Source organism: Pelecanus crispus, chromosome 1 (genome assembly GCF_030463565.1).
Source record: "Pelecanus crispus isolate bPelCri1 chromosome 1, bPelCri1.pri, whole genome shotgun sequence".
Taxonomy (NCBI): Eukaryota; Metazoa; Chordata; class Aves; order Pelecaniformes; family Pelecanidae; genus Pelecanus; species Pelecanus crispus.
In genome coordinates this window covers 68,164,100-68,179,873 of record NC_134643.1, presented here as the reverse complement: position 1 = coordinate 68,179,873, position 15,774 = coordinate 68,164,100, and the positions used below count along the sequence as shown (strand labels likewise).

The following is a 15,774-nucleotide window of genomic DNA, read 5'->3' as shown; positions in this document are numbered from 1 at the left end:
CTTGGCAAGCTCCTCTGCCAGCTCCCTCAGTACTCTTGGGTGGATCCCATCCGGCCCCATAGACTTGTGAGCGTCCAGGTGGCATAGCAGGTCATTAACTGCTTCCTCCTGGACTATGAGGGCTCCATTCTGGTCCCTATCCCTATCCTCTTGCTCAAGGGCCTGAGTACCCTGGGGATGACCGGTCTGGCTGTTGAACACAGAGGCAAAGAAGGCGTTAAGTACTTCAGCCTTTTCCTTGTCCTCGGTGACAATGTTCCCCCCCACATCCAGCAAAGAATGGAGATCCTCCTTGGCTCTCCTTTTATTGCTGATGTACTTATAAAAGCATTTTTTATTGTCTTTTACAGCACTGGCCAGATTGAGTTCTAGCTGGGCTTTTGCCTTTCTAATTTCCTCCCTGCAGGACCTAACAAGATCCCTGTACTCCTCCTGAGCTGCCCGCCCCTTCTGCCAAAGGCGGTAGACTCTCCTTTTTTCCCTGAGTCCCCGCAAAAGCTCCCTATTCAGCCAGGCCGGTCGATTTCCCCGCCGGTTGGTCTTACGACACACGGGGACAGCCCGCTCCTGCGCCCTTAAGACTTCCTTCTTGAAGAGGGCCCAGCCTTCCTGGACCGCTTTGCCCTTCAGGACCGCCTCCCAAGGGACTTTCCCAACCAGGGTCCTGAAGAGGGCAAAGTCTGCCCTCCGGAAGTCCATGGTAATAGTTTTGGTGCCCCTCCGCTTAGCATCACCCAAAATTGAGAACTTTATCATGTCGTGGTCGCTAAGCCCGAGACGGCCTCCGACCTCGACATTTCCCACAAGCCCTTCTCTGTTGGTAAACAGCAGGTCAAGCGGGGCACCTCCCCTGGTAGGCTCGCTTACCAGCTGCATTAGAAAGTTATCCCCCACATGCTCTAGGAACTTCCAAGACTGCTGCCTCTCTGCTGTGTGGTATTTCCAGCAGATGTCTGGCAAGTTGAAGTCCCCCACGAGAACAAGGGCTAGCGATTGCGACACTTCTGCCAGCCGCTTATAGAATGCCTCATCTACCTCTACCTCCTGGTTGGGTGGTCTATAGCAGACTCCCAACAGGACATCCGCCTTTCCAGCCTTCCCCCTCATCCTTACCCATAAGCATTCCACCTTGTCATCACCACTGTCAAGCTCTATGCAGTCGAAACACTCCCTAACATACAGAGCCACCCCACCGCCTTTCCTACCCTGCCTATCCCTTCTGAAGAGCTTATAGCCCTCCAGTGCAGCACTCCAGTCATGAGAGTCGTCCCACCACGTTTCCGTGATGGCGACTATGTCATAGCCATCCTGCTGCACAAGGGCCTCCAGCTCCTCCTGTTTGTTGCCCATGCTACGTGCATTGCTGTACATGCACTTAAGCTGGGCTGTCGATTTTGCCCCCAATGTTGCCATGCCGCCCCTGGGCTCCTTACTAGCGGGCCTGTTTATATCCCCTTCCCCCTTCAAACCTAGTTTAAAGCCCTCTCAATGAGTCCCGCCAACTCTTGGGCGAGAATCCTTTTCCCCCTTGGAGACAACCGATCTCCATCAGCCGCCAGCAGGCCCGGTGCCATGTAGACCTCCCTGTGATCGAAGAACCCAAAATTCCAGCGATATGTCATGGAGCATCACAGATGCACAGACCACAGATTGAGAAACATTGTCATAGTCTCTAACTTTGTCCAGTAACAGAGGCCAAAGGATGAAGCAGCCTGAAAAGTAGAATTGTCCAGAAAATAATGTTTGTCTGGAGTGTTACCTGGCACCTTAGGTACATCTCTGCATATCAGAGTATATTTCTGAATGCATTTGTCAGAATTTTATGCCATCACATGGCCTTAGTCTCAGCCTGTGAGACTGACAGGGTCAAACTAGAGATCTTTCTGAGCACTCAGATTCCAGTATTAGCAGGGCCCATGTTAGAATCAGGTTGAGGATTAGGTAGGGAATTTTTCAGCATTGTTCTTACCAGTTTCTGGAAGATTTTTTACTGTTCAAAGGAATGATGCGCCAAGTAGGATTTTTTTGCCATCTGTCTAATTATGTGTTTCCTGAAAGTAAGAAACAGTGAAGGATGTTATTTTGCTGCTTTTATGCAAAATTTTTAAAAGCCTTGTATCAGAGTTTCTTTTCTCAGATGATTTGTTCAGTCAAGCAAGCCAGCAAGAAATGTAGCTGGGGATAGAAAAAAACCCCACACCTGCTTCTTCATCTGAGAGGTTGCAGAAGAGCAGTGTCGAAGCTCAAACACTACGGAGCAGGGTATAGCTTGGCTTGAGGCTGTATCCTCAGGAGTGGAGGAGCAATGAAGCCTAAATTAAATGCAGTCAGGTTTTGATGTTTTTTTCTTTTAAATCTGTGAACTATTTCATTCACATAAATATTTCACCCATATGATGTGCAGGCTTCCCTATCCTTTCATTAGTTCCCAGCGTTGTGGGGTCTGGGAGCCTGTAGTTGGGATGCCTTTGACAGACACCAGGAGCCAAACCGAAGTAGGTAGAGGGAGAAACTGGGCAGGGTCCCCTGCCCCATGCTCCCCATGCTGTAGGCAAGCTGTGCCTGTCCTTCCCTTGCACCTTCTTCTGGACTTGGTACTTGGCAGAAGCAGCTGCCTTCACCATGCTCTGGCCTCAGCTTTGCTGCTGGCTACCTGGTAGAGGGAAAGCTGGGACTGCTTTTGGCTGCCTTTTTCAGAGGAAGACGCTGGTCTGAAGGCTCACTAGTGAAGATCAGCTGAATTAAAGACCTCGCAAGAAAGAGATTGTCATTTCCTACTAGGTTTCTATCTGACTGACATCAAGCTGTGGCAGTATAAATTTGTCTGGGCTTTCTAATTGAAGTAAGAGCTCCTAACTGTTGTGGCTAAAAATACCACTCAGTCCATTTCCAAAGTAGCATGTTTAATTTCCCCTAGGAAGTAGTATGCATTTAGCTTTGCTGTGTGTTTCTTCTTTTCTTCTGTTATTTTCCATTATTTTTATGCTTTAAAGTCTTTATCCTTCTGATAGACAGAACCAGCCAGTATGTACTCAACACATTTCCAGGCTGCTTTTGCATGTGGCTGTTTTCATAACTTGTGAAGAAGTCAGGGCATATAGAAAGCCTAAGGCTGGATTTGACAGTGTGTAACTGTATTAAAAATGACCTTTCCTTTGCAGTTGCATTCAAACTCCTTCCAAATTTTCATATGCAGAGCCTGAAAACAAAGTCACTAGATGGCTCTTAATATCCCCAGTCCCAAATATCAAGTATGTCTCTCTTGCCTTCTTCAAGGAAAGAACAAGACAGAAAAAGTCTGCTGTAGGTGCCCTGATAGCACTCTTTTCTCTGTCGGTTATTTTAGCATGGAAATTGTAAAAGTTGAATATAATGTTCGGTAATTTTAGCTTAAAATTAAATCAATTGAAGATCCTTGTGTGGATGATGCACCTGAAGAAAAAGGTTTCCCAACAGGCTTATGAGATGAAGAGTAACTAATGGCTTGTGGTGTTCTCCCTTAAACAGGGGTGGTTAAAGGGTCAATTACGATCCACCTGAGAGTCTCTCCTTTGTTCAAGTGCCCCCCCCCCCCCCCCCCCAAAAAAAAAACTGTGGTAGATGCTTCTTTTCTCTATTGTTTCCAGTTTAGGTACCACAGGGCAGATTTCAGTATTTAAAATCCCACACAGGAAAACACTTTGAATAGTAAAGTATTTCATGTTTCCTAGGAAATCAGATCATAAGATCATAATAAACAATCCTTTCCTTTCTAGAGAATTCTATACAGTCATATATTTTACTTGATTAAAATAGAAAAAGGAAAGTAGCCTTAAGGTGTGACACATTTCCCTCAAATTCAAAGCCTAGCTGAGGTCAAATATTTAGTTGACACAACCCAGGCTAGCCCCCTGGGTTTCAACAGAACTATACTAGTTTACTCCAGTCCCAAGTTTTTGTTCTGTAGGGTTTAGATTTTATTGTTCTTCATTGTTACAAGACCATTTCACAAAATGGTACCTCTAAAACTTGTAAAAATAAAAACCACTGCAAAATTAGGTAATTTTATGGAGTTGCTCATTTCTGAAAGCACATTAAACCTGAAAGTTTGCTTGCTTTTCAGGTGTCTTTCAAGGCTGATTTACAGAATGGCATTTGATTCTCACAAAAAGAGACTAATGTGGAAGATAAAGACAGCACAAAGAATGCTGTATAATAGTACAGCAACTGCTCAAGCACTAAGTCCATGACCTCTCATATATAATTAGGAGTATCTAGTATATACTCTATATAAAAGTCATCCAAGATTAATTTTTGCTGTAGCTCTATGCTTACAGACAAATCAAATATGAATAACAGTATGATACAAATAACTAGCTTTTGTTTGTTGGTTTGCATTCTTGCCATGAATTTTAAATTAATTTACAGAAGTTCTATTCTGAAGGAAATTGCTATAGAGACTTCATAATAGTGTCTCCAAGAGCTAACTTATAGCACCTGTAGGTAGAAACTATTTCTTGAAGATAACAAAGAAAACAATAATGAAAAAACACAAATCACCCAAATTAGAGGTCCTAAGAAGCCTTCCAATTAAGTCTTTAAGCTGGGACTCAAGGGGAATTGCTTAAGAGTTGTCTTTGTTAGTTGCCTTTTACACTGGAAGGGGTTTCACCTGTGAAGAACAGCTCAGAAACCTGGGAATGCATTGATCTGTTTGATGCAGCACAAACAATTTAACACAACAAGGAGTAGAGGGTCTGCTGAGTAGGGTGGTTATTAGTATTACAGGGAGTTAGAGGCTTTTGATAGGCCATATGGGGTGTTGAATAACCTCTCCTGGCACAAGAGATGAGGGATATCTTCTACTGCTAGTTTATTTTCTTCTTTATGGATTTTGAGCTTTTTCAAAGTGCCTTGTTTAGGATACGATTTTCAGAAGTATTCTGCAAAAGGTTATTCTCTGTGTAATCAGAAACTCATGTTTGTTCTTACATATTTTTCTTAAAATAATGTTAAAGTAGAATTTATCATGTGGGGCAAGATTCTTGGCTTTGGCTCCTGCTTTTTGCTTCTTCACATTGTTTAGGCAGTGTGAAGATACGGGAAAGCATCTTCAAAAGGAATATTATGGGTAGAAGTCCTTGGTAGGAAATGAAGCTGTCTTTACTGTCCTTTTTTTGATGAAGGGATTGGGAAAATGACTGAGGGAGGCTCAGGCTGACTCTGCTGTCCACAGTGGAGGCTTTCTGCAGAGATGAGCCTGCACACCTTACAGCGTTGGAAAGGTAGTGGGAATAAATTTTTGATAGTGGGTTTCTGTCATCTTTCATTGTGTGGTGAAAAGGGGTTTAATTTCAAGGTCTTCAGCTGTGCACACTTTTTGTTTGTTTAGAAATATTTTGCCAAAAATAGTTCCAGTTTTGCTTTTGAGTTTAAATACCAATGTCAGAAAACTCACAGATTCCTAAGCCTTGCTACTATAGATGTTACTTCAGTACCTCAACTATGCTTTTCTATGCACTTTTCAACTTTGAGAAATCTGAACATGGAGGAAAGCACAGCTTCTTTTAAAAATTATTGTGGAAGAAGTCCTTTGAAGAATGCTATCAGCTCAGACCTCAATTTTGGTAAGAGGGTGCTCTGTAGGTCTTTATGATTGCTCAGGTCACCCAGTGAACAGTTTTAAATATTTCTTACTTCTCCTTTGTGAAGGAATTTTATAGATTAATGAAAAGGAAAATCAACATGACTAGGATCCAGATACCTCTTTCTATGCTGATTTTGTGTTAAAGAGTTTTATTCTGAATTCTAGTTCATGACCAATAACGGATTTATCTGTACGTTAAGTGAAAGAATTTAGTCTTGAAAAGCAGGGTAGGTGGTTAAGTGAATCACCACTACTAAGTTATGCAGCCATATAATATTTAACTAGTCAGGCTAGTCTGCTCTGATTGTTCAGTCAGGTAATTTTGATTTGATTCATCCAAGCAATGTAAAGCAGTTGGAGCATGATAGTTCTTCAGAACCATTATTTAAAAAAAAAAAAAAAATCAAAAAACACACAACTTTTTTCTGACAATGCAAATTTACAGTCCGAGTGCAAATTGCCCTTTGCCTAACTAGAGATCCGTGGATGATTCTTCTGAGTCCTCAGCTATGAATATGTTGTATTTTTATCTACCGAGAACCTACTTGTGTTGATGGTGATCCTATACCTGCAAGATGTCTCTGAGCCTGTATAATCAGGCAGGCTACTGGCTATTGCAAGACTCATGTGGTATTGGTCTACTCTGTCTCTGCTCTCCATGAAAAATGCGTTTGATGTGTGTTTAGCAGGTTTTTTCAAAATCAAGTATAAGTTTGGGTTTTTTTTTTTTTTTTACCTGACCATGATGCTCTTCACAAAAAGGATAATTCAGTCATTATTAACTTATTATCTGTGTTCACTTTTTGTTCTGCATTGTTCTATTTTTCTGTGGGTTTTGTAAACATGCCATATTTGTGTATATATGTGTTCATTGTTTAATGAGCGGTATTAGTGCATATATACAGATATATGTATATATCGTTCCGCTCTCAGGGCCATGTCCTGCATCTGATATGCTCATTTAGCTACGCTTAATGAGCATCACATATTTATGCCATTTCAAGCACGGTAGATTGTCCTTGTGGAGGCCATTTTGAATTTGAAGAGCAGTATCTTTGCAAAGGATGTTAGTTGGCTGTAACTGATGAAGAAGTTAGCTGGCTAAATGTACTTTTACCTCTTGGTGCCACTGTGAATAGGACCTTTTTGCTCTATGCTTTTCCCCTCTTGCATTTAGCTTTGCAGTTATCGCTGATGAGACCACACCCATACATTTCATGCTAATCAATATAATTTAGCTACTTCAACATAATTTACATATTATGGCATGAATTCACTGCAGTTCTACAAGTTTCATTTAATTTTGATTTGTATTTTTTGCTGTATAAAGAAGGTATTTCCAAAATAAAACCTGTTTTTAATAGAAGCCCCAATCTGTTTGTTAAAACAAAAAAAACCCAACCAACCAAACAAAAAGATTGCGGTGAAGTCCATGCTTTACTGTGTTGTATATTTTCATTAAAAGGTTATTGACATTTTTCTGTACCTAAGTTATGATGTCATTGCTGCATGGAATCGTTAATATTAGCATCATTTGTTGAAGTTCTGCAGTAAAATCTTATTAGACTTCTGGTTCTTTTTAACTAAACAGGTATGCAGGTGATACATTGTACCTTTAAGGCGTGTTACCAGATATTTGTTGCTTTCTACAAAAATTTGGGGCTTTGGAATCCATTCTTATTAACTGAAACAGCTATTGAAATATCTTGACAATGTTGGTCTTTATCTTCTTTTATGACAAGGTTTAATGTGGTTTCATGACATATTGATTTTTACCATCAAATATACAGGAATATTCAATATTGTGCTTCTCATCTCATAAAATAGGCAAAGCTGAAGTGATTCTCTGTTTAAATTAGACATGCTGATGTTTTAGCTCTATAATAGAGCAGTTCCTTGGGATGTTGTGATGTATGGAATAAGCTCACCAACAATTCTTTAATCAAGACTAGTATCCCTAATTGTAAGTATCTCCCTGTCTGCATTTTTTAGGGCTGTGAAAGCTTATAGTTGTACTTTATGTTGTTTCTTCCAAAGCCTACTAAAGTTACCATTCCCACTGACTTCAAGTTTTGGATGAGGCCCTTCTTTAGTGCAAGTATTTTTGGTTTGGACATATTTGTGGCCATCTGAAATGTATCCTAGACATTTACCTTCCCATGAAAGATGGGTAACCAACAAGACAGAAGTGTAATGATTTCTGTATTTTTAAGACCTTTCTTTTCCTCTTTTGAAGTGTTTAAAATGTGTGTGTCTTTTAGTAAGTACTTCATGAATCATCAGACCTTTCTAAATGTGCTTTTTATGAACGGTATATAAAAGAAAGGAACTGAATATATATTTTTCAGCTTCTACCATTTCCATTTCTGCTATTTTACTAACCCACTATTTAGCTTCTCAGTAGATTTAATGAGGAATTATTTAAAGCATTCACAGAAACCATTTGAGAAATAATATAAACATATCATGATATAGAAAGTGTGAAAAAGCCTATAGCGCTGACAAGAAACCTCTTAATGTTCTTAATCTGTAATTGGAGAGAAATGCAGTTCACTAATTTTGTTTATGACTAGGTATTATTTATTTTTTTAAAACTTATTCTTAATATGAGCTACAGCAAAGGGCAGTGCTGGGATATAGCTTTATCACTATACTTTGAGCTTACAGTACCACTGAAGCACATAGACTGATGGAGGAACAGCTGTCTAGGTTGGGGATAATTCAGGTCTAAAAAGAAAGTAGAAATCAAGTCACGCAAAATGAGGAAATAAGGGGAAAACCCACTCTATATAGTGCAGCTGTTGTATAGATGAAAGAACACACTAGAACACAGCCAAGAAACCTCACATGTTCTGGAAAACCACTGAATTGGTGACCTACTAAACCATGTCTGTCAGACAGTGCGTGAAGTTGTTAGTGATGCTCCATGGGCTGGCTTGTGGAAATTGCCAAGACGCATAGCATTTCTTTAAATGCTATAAGAAATTATCAGTTAGATACCCTGCCTGTTCCATTAGGCTTAATCATCTGCTCTTACTCCTGAGAAGCGTTTAGCAGAAATCTCTCTGTTATGTTTACTCTGTCTGACCTTGTCCTGAAGGTAAAGATCTGAGAGGAGGAGGAACAGGAGGAGGCCTGTGTCAGAAGCTTGGGAATGTAGAAACAGTGGGACATTCCAAGGCCACCTTTGCAAGAAAAGGAGTGGACGTGTGGAGATGACAGGAGATGAGGATTTGAGATGCATCCTACTGATGGCCTATTGCATCTTAGTGCAATATGTAGATACTGCTGATGCCTTCAGCTCTGTGTGAATGGGAGTTCAGCAGCATGCTCAAGTCTCTTAACCTTTATTCTTCAAACAGTTTTTGAGAAGACTAAGAAACAAGTAGTGGAAGAATTCATTGTTGTTTAAACACCTCCAACCAGCAGTAATCTAAGACATCAAGTTTCTCTGAATAGCAAGCTTAAGATATGAGTTACCTGGGTATTTGCAAGACTTGACATAAAAATGTCATAGTAGATCAGCTTTTCCATGAGGTAAGCCAAAACTGATACTTAGTTGATAAATTTGTCTATCTCCAATCAACAGTCCATTATTCAGTTTAATAGAAGCAGAGGTAAAACTCAGACAGTGGGAAAACCAAGAGAACCTGGGTACTGGAAAATGTCTGTGCAGGAGCTAACTTGCACCTGGTTAAGTTTATTAGGCTGCCTGCGTGCTCGCTGTGCCAGAACAGGGCTGGCTCTCACGGAGCTGTACAATGGCTCTGCACCATAGCTGAGTCCCTTGGCACTGCTCCTTTTGCTCCCAAGCCAGGACAACCTAAGTCAGTCCTGCTCTGAAAGAGCTGGGATTAATAAGACCAGCCGGGATCCATGTGGTTGCTCCACCATAGTCCTCTCCCTCCAGGGACAGCCTGCGGAAACACAGAGCTGCACCCAGTTTGCAGCTGGCAGACTGACCAGCTGGGGCTGTGCATAGGGCAGAGGTAACTGTTTTTCCAGACCCAAACTGACCCTGGAAGCAGGAGAAGGGAGAGACTCTTCTAATCTTTGACCTGTACCATTGTTCATGCTTTTTTCCTAAGGTAAGCCACAGCTGTCCTCTCACCAGCTGTTCTTTGTGATAACCATTACCACTTGAAGTTCCTCTTGGCCTTGAGAAAGGTCAAAGTTTTCTTGGCATCTGTTAGAAAAACAGAGATAAATTATAAGTGAAACCAGCTAGTCAAATAATAGTATAAACTTATGTCCCCATCAACTCTGGACATAAACAGTTTGGGGACTTTTCTCATCCTGTCAGATTACAGTTTGAAAGCATCTCTACAGATCTTAACTCAGCAGGTGGGTGAGTGTTCTAGTACCCTCTGCCCTGTTCTTGACATCTCACACTTGTTTGTTGGATTTGGAAATTTTCCTTGTTCCCCACCTTTGAGTAGGGAGGATTGATTTATTGTCTTTGTAGGACTTGCTGTGTGATGCAATGTGTCTCTGCCTCTGCACAACTAGAAGACTACTGATTTGTTCTTTGCCCAATACTTTTGACTCATGCTATTAACCATTCATTCTTTCCCATTAAACTGATATCTTGGGGAAGAAAACAGTTCATTACTATATAAATGGAGACAGCTTCTCTTTTCAAGTAAATTGTCAATAATATCTTCATAGACGTTATCAAATTCCTCAAACTTTATGGAGCAAGTTCAGTTGACATTGGGTAGCATGACACAAAATGAGATAGCTCAAAAACTTTTAGCTAGGAAAGAATGACTTTCCGTTGGCCTGGAGTGGTCAATGGGATGCTAAGGAGAGTTTGTTTTAAAAGACTGAAAAAGTCCCAGTCTCACATTTTGTCATAAGCATTTCTTGAGAGCTTTTCTTTTATAAAGAACAGATTTTTCCCAATGTTTTTCATATCAGAAGTACCAAATATGTGACAGTACATGTAAAAAATGTTTGATATGTTTGTTGTTTGACTCTCAATTTTATATTTTCAGATAAAAGAGAAAAAAACACTCCATTGATTAACTGAACTAGGCACAGTTAAAAGTACGTTATGTGTCAGTTACTGATTCATAGCATTGCTAATGCTTATCTTGGGATTCTTACTAGTATCGGTCTTTGACAGCACTGTGTAGAGGTTAGTAATTTACTGAGTGTCGAAATGTGCCATTGCAGTACGCTGGGTCCTGCGCAGGTGGGACTGAAAATGCTTGCATGTAGGGTTTTCACTGAGGACATTGCTGATGTCAACACAAGGCATGCCCATCTCTCAGACACTAATAACCCAATTAAGCAGGCCTGTGTTGAATGGAGTCACCCAGTTCACAGACTGGAGGGCAGAGCACACCTTGTGACATGAGGGAAATGCGTTGTTTTTGTGGCCAAGCCAAAAGGAAGTACAGGAAAATACTTTTTTGTGAGATTTTCTCTCTGCAGATAATTTATAGCACCGCATTCAGGCCTCATGAGCAGATGTAGCTTCTTTGAGCTTGGTATTTTTAATGCTCCTATATCAGGAGCTGATTAGCCTGGTTAGGACTGAGCATTAAGTTCCAAAGGAAAATCAGCACTGGCTAGTCTTTGAGAGAGGAAGTCTCTGAGCCCTTTACACCACCATTGCCAGCAAATGGCTAAAATGTTAAGAACTGGAAAATTGGAACAGGCCTAATGTATAGCACAAGTCAAGCCTCAAGGCTCCCCACAGGTGCAGTGGTGTACGTTGTCTGATACTGCCACAGGGCTCTGTACAGCCTCAAGTCCTGCTGAATTCGGTGAAAACTGACATGTATGATAGCTCCTCTTCGCCTTTTGTGGTTGAAATGGTCACTGAACTTCATTTGTTCATTATAGGTTCATAGAATTGTAAAAGGGTTCTCGAGATCAGCCAGCCCACCTCCTGCCCCCAGTAGTTTATTTCCTCACAGCAACTGGAGGTGATGGAGAAATAAGATAGTCTGTATTTAATAACTTTATTAACCACTTTGGTGGTGGTGTTCTCTGAAGACACAGCAGAAAGTATAATCTGTGTCTGTCTCCAAAGTGTCTTCTACACAAATAGTAAACTTGCACTGTGTAGCTCAACTGAAACTCCCTGAGATTTGAAAAAATACTGGGAACAGGCCTCTTCAAACCTAATTTTTTAATTTGCTTTTATTTTTTAGTAAAAGAGAGCATGTCTGTCTTTCCTTGTCTTTATGGTATGTCACATTGACCACAGAATCAGTAAAGGCATCTTTGAAACTTTTAACCTTCAACAGAGTATTTCAGAAACAAACATTTATTTGATACAGGCAGGAGTTCCTTAGTAGAAGGGAAGGACTGAATGCTGGCTTCTAATTTTCACTTTTAAAATTACTTCTTGTTACATGCATTTATGACTGTCATGGCATTAGATGATAGGGTTATAAACCCTCCAAAATACTTAAAGATCAAATATGTAAGGAATAAAGTTAGCTCTGGCACAGCTACTTGGACGTAAGTAGATAAGAGCTCCTTTGAATTTGAAATGTGTATATGTAAGCCATATGCATTCTGCTTAGCTTTTTCCTAGCATAATCCTCAAAGACTTCACTCCTGGAGGATGTAGGAGGACGATTCAGCCATTTTAAATCATATGGATCACCAGATATCAGATCACCACTGATGTAAGTGAGTGTGAGCCAGATGGTGCGAGCATTGCTGATGCCAGGTAGAACTGTTGTTTCACATGAAGTCGAGGGAGTTTGCTCGCATTGAATAGTTATTATGTAGGTTGCATAATGCTTGCAGAATCTGGCTCTCTGTTCATGTGTTCTGCCAAATCTAGCAGGTGAAGAGGCATCATAAAGTATTTGCAGGATGTTCAAGATGTTAGAATGGGATCGTAAATCGGGCATTTGTGGTGTTCTGGAAAAGCCTGTCAGAACAATTTCTTCTGTATTTATGAAAACTGTCCCCACCTTTTCATCACACAGCATTCTGTTCTGTATTCTTTTTCTCACTGACTACCTTCTATAAATCAGGGATGACTTTGCTTTGGACTTCTGAAAACTAGTTTGTTTAGAATAAGACTTTTTTCTTTTTTTTTTTTTTTTTACAATCATTTCCTGTCTTCAGTTAGCCTGCTCTGTCTGTGCCCCCAGGCACCTTTTCTTGAGCTTTGTGCTAAAATGACAGACCCTTCTATTCATGGCTCAAATACATTGCAAACTCTTGCACTCCTCTGCTAAAAGACATACTGAGGACTGCAATGACCATCCTGGCATATGAGAGAATGGCACAGTATACTTACTCCATTTCTGCTTCCTGACACAATGGTGTCAGCACTAACTGTGCATATATTTTTCTGATGTAGATACCTGTGCACTTGAAAATAGGGCCAAACCCCTATCCTCTTGGCTGAAGCAGTAAGAAACTAGTGATTTGGGTACACTTGCTTCCACCCACTGGAGGTCAGCACAGATCTTCACAGGAAGTAGAGAAGCACTCTGGACTTGTATGAGAAGGAAATGTTAAGATACTGCATATGATGCTCAGTGTTGCTAGGAAGGTGTGTTGCTCTGCATTGTACCTGATGTCATCTCAAGACTCTTGGCAGCAAATTACTTCCATGTTTTTCTACTTGATTGAGGCGAAGAATAGAAGTGGGGTTTGGAAAATGTCCACACTGTAAAGAGAAATTATTACTGGTATTGAGCTGTAAGTAGCAGCCAATTGGGGGGGAATCAAATTCTTTCCAAGTACATGAAGTCTAGTCATCTCGTTTTTAAGGTTCGGGGAAAGTAACTCCTTTCCACTGAAGAGTCAGGTTGAGGATCAAGTTGAAGGAGAGAGGGTGATAGATATGCAAACCCTGCCAGAGACAAAAAGTAATCTCCAGTAGTTTTCCAGATGGTCAGGATTTCACCTGTAGATTTTAATGTTCAAAAGGACCTTGATGACTCTGTTGTCTGACAATCTGAATCACACAGGCTGTGGAATGAAAGGCCAGACCCCTGCGGGGAAAATTAGCAAACCTTGAGAAATCTTGGTAGAAACTAGTGAGCTAGAAAGCAGGGTTGTCTTGTTCAACTACTTTTCTTAAGTCCCACAAGTATTACTGAGTTTAAAGCTGTTTTCATATTCCAAATGTAAAATTATAGCAACAAAGGATTATTTGGCTTTATGGTTATTTAATAAATTAAGAACTAGAATACAGTGTTGCAAGAGATTAGTGTGGAAACTGCTTTGGCAGAGAATTGATAAAATAATCTAGACAGAACAGTGAAAACAGACTGTATCAATTTCTCCCTTTTTCCTACAAAAAATAATCTCACAAGCACTATTTAGAAGTTGCGAAGACTTTCTTGCAAGCTTTTTCTCAAAGACCATAATGAGATGGCATCTGTAAGTGTTGTTATACGGATGTAAGTTTTCTGGAGAAATTTTGAGTAGCTTTATTGACACTTTTTATATTAGATGTAAGCAAAACAACTTCATCACCAGCAGAAGAGTGATGAGTACAAGGTTTAAACCCAGATTCTGAATACAGCCCGCTGTTGCTGTCTGTTTGAACAAAAATTTGCCAATGCTAAGGGAAGGCAAACAAAAATGTCTTCACTGGTTCTTGTAAAAAGAAAAAAAAGGCAGCACCTAATGCTATTACTATCAGGAAAAAGGTGTTTCTGTCAGATAAGGAACCAAGAACACATTCCTCACTAAATCTCTCCATCAGATGCAAAGCCTGTGTACTACTGTTACTAACCCCTTGCTCTGTAATCTCTCTGTATATATGTCTAATTTATCAGTTTCTTGTAGATTGTCAGCAGCCTGCTGCCTCCATACCGCCACACGGCTCACAACTAGCCAGGGGGCCAGATTGCCAGACTGTCAGGTAAATTTAACTAACTATTTTCTCTTTGCACATAGCTGCATGCACGCCTGCAACTCCCTTCCTCTTCCTTATATGAAAGCTCTTCACTGCAATTCTTCACTAACAGCAAATTTTTAACAGCTTGAGGAACAGTGATAATTTCAGCAGTGACAGTACAAACATCAATCACAGCATTCACACACTTATATCCATGTAAAAATATGGAAAAGAATGCAAAGTTGGATCTTGCAGTCCTCACTTGGTCTCTTTATGCAGACAGTTTCTCAGTGATGCCAAAATAGTAATGATTTTTATTTTGTTGCCAGATAAATTTACATAAATGGGGGCTTGTAATTTTAGGAGTAGGTGTAGGTTTCTCTTTTTATAAGGTAGTATTTTAAAGGCACTTGTGAGATTTTAGTAGACACTTCTGAGAAGCTCTCTCTGACCTGGAAACTCAGTGCTACCGCGGTCAGATCTTAATCTTGTCATTAAAAGTAAACTCTTGGTGTCCTTACTTGCAGGTGGTGCAAAGGTCAAATCATGCTTCTGAGACAGTTCAGTTAATCAAGGCACAAAACACAACCTAAACATAAAGAGATTGCAATACTTTTCTTAACAGTTCACAGTATATTCTGTGCATATATTCACTTATGACTATACTCCCTCATTTGAAATAGGTTACGTTATTTTTAGACCTTAGCCTGATCTGCAGTGACCAAGCTGATCTATAGCCCTACATATAATGAAGCTATTTCACATGCAGTGCTAAGCTTCGCATGCGTGGAAGTCTGCTGCAGTGATGCCCACTGGGGAATGGGGTGCGGTACAGCTTTCAGACCGTACGTCTGGCACCGCTGAGCACTAATTCTGCGAGTCACAGGCGATCTCGGTGGCCTTGGAGCAGCTGCTTCATTTCTGCCTCTCTGTTATTGCCTATAAAGTGGAAATATTATTAACTTCCTTACTATATAAGGGTATTATGAAAATGTTACTGAGAAGTTGGTGAAAGTTCTAACTGTTAAGTACTGTTGACTGGTTTCCAGTTTGGAGTTTTACAGCACACTGGAAAGGGTTACTAGTTCCATTTAAAATCCCTGGGAAGTGGTTTCTGCTATATTCTAGATGTTACAACAATTTGAGAACATCATTAGGTGCTTTGGTTATGCAGAAGTTTAATGTCAATAAGTCTTATTTCAACACTATTTAGTTTACCATCACAAAACCAAAGCCTATTCTGTTCCTTCCAGAGCTATTCTCCTGGTGGAGAACATGCTCTAATACCATCCCTCTCTAAATGCTAACAAACAATTGC

The 15,774-nt window shown here is 40.4% G+C and overlaps 1 protein-coding gene across 6 annotated transcripts in view; it reads left to right on the top strand.

Moving 5' to 3' along the window:
* Positions 1-15,774, top strand: part of BICD1 (BICD cargo adaptor 1) — a 202,878-nt gene that overhangs the window by 181,606 nt on the left and 5,498 nt on the right. For 2 of the 6 annotated variants that reach the window (XM_075712288.1, XM_075712280.1), the window contains exon 9: positions 14,405-14,480. The exons of 2 other annotated variants lie outside the window; for them this stretch is intronic. In XM_075712288.1, the coding sequence (XP_075568403.1) occupies positions 14,405-14,480 (76 nt within the window). Of the gene's footprint in view, positions 1-14,394; positions 14,481-15,774 lie in introns of all 6 variants that reach the window. 2 more of the 6 variants (XM_075712302.1, XM_075712275.1) reach the window with 2 other exon arrangements.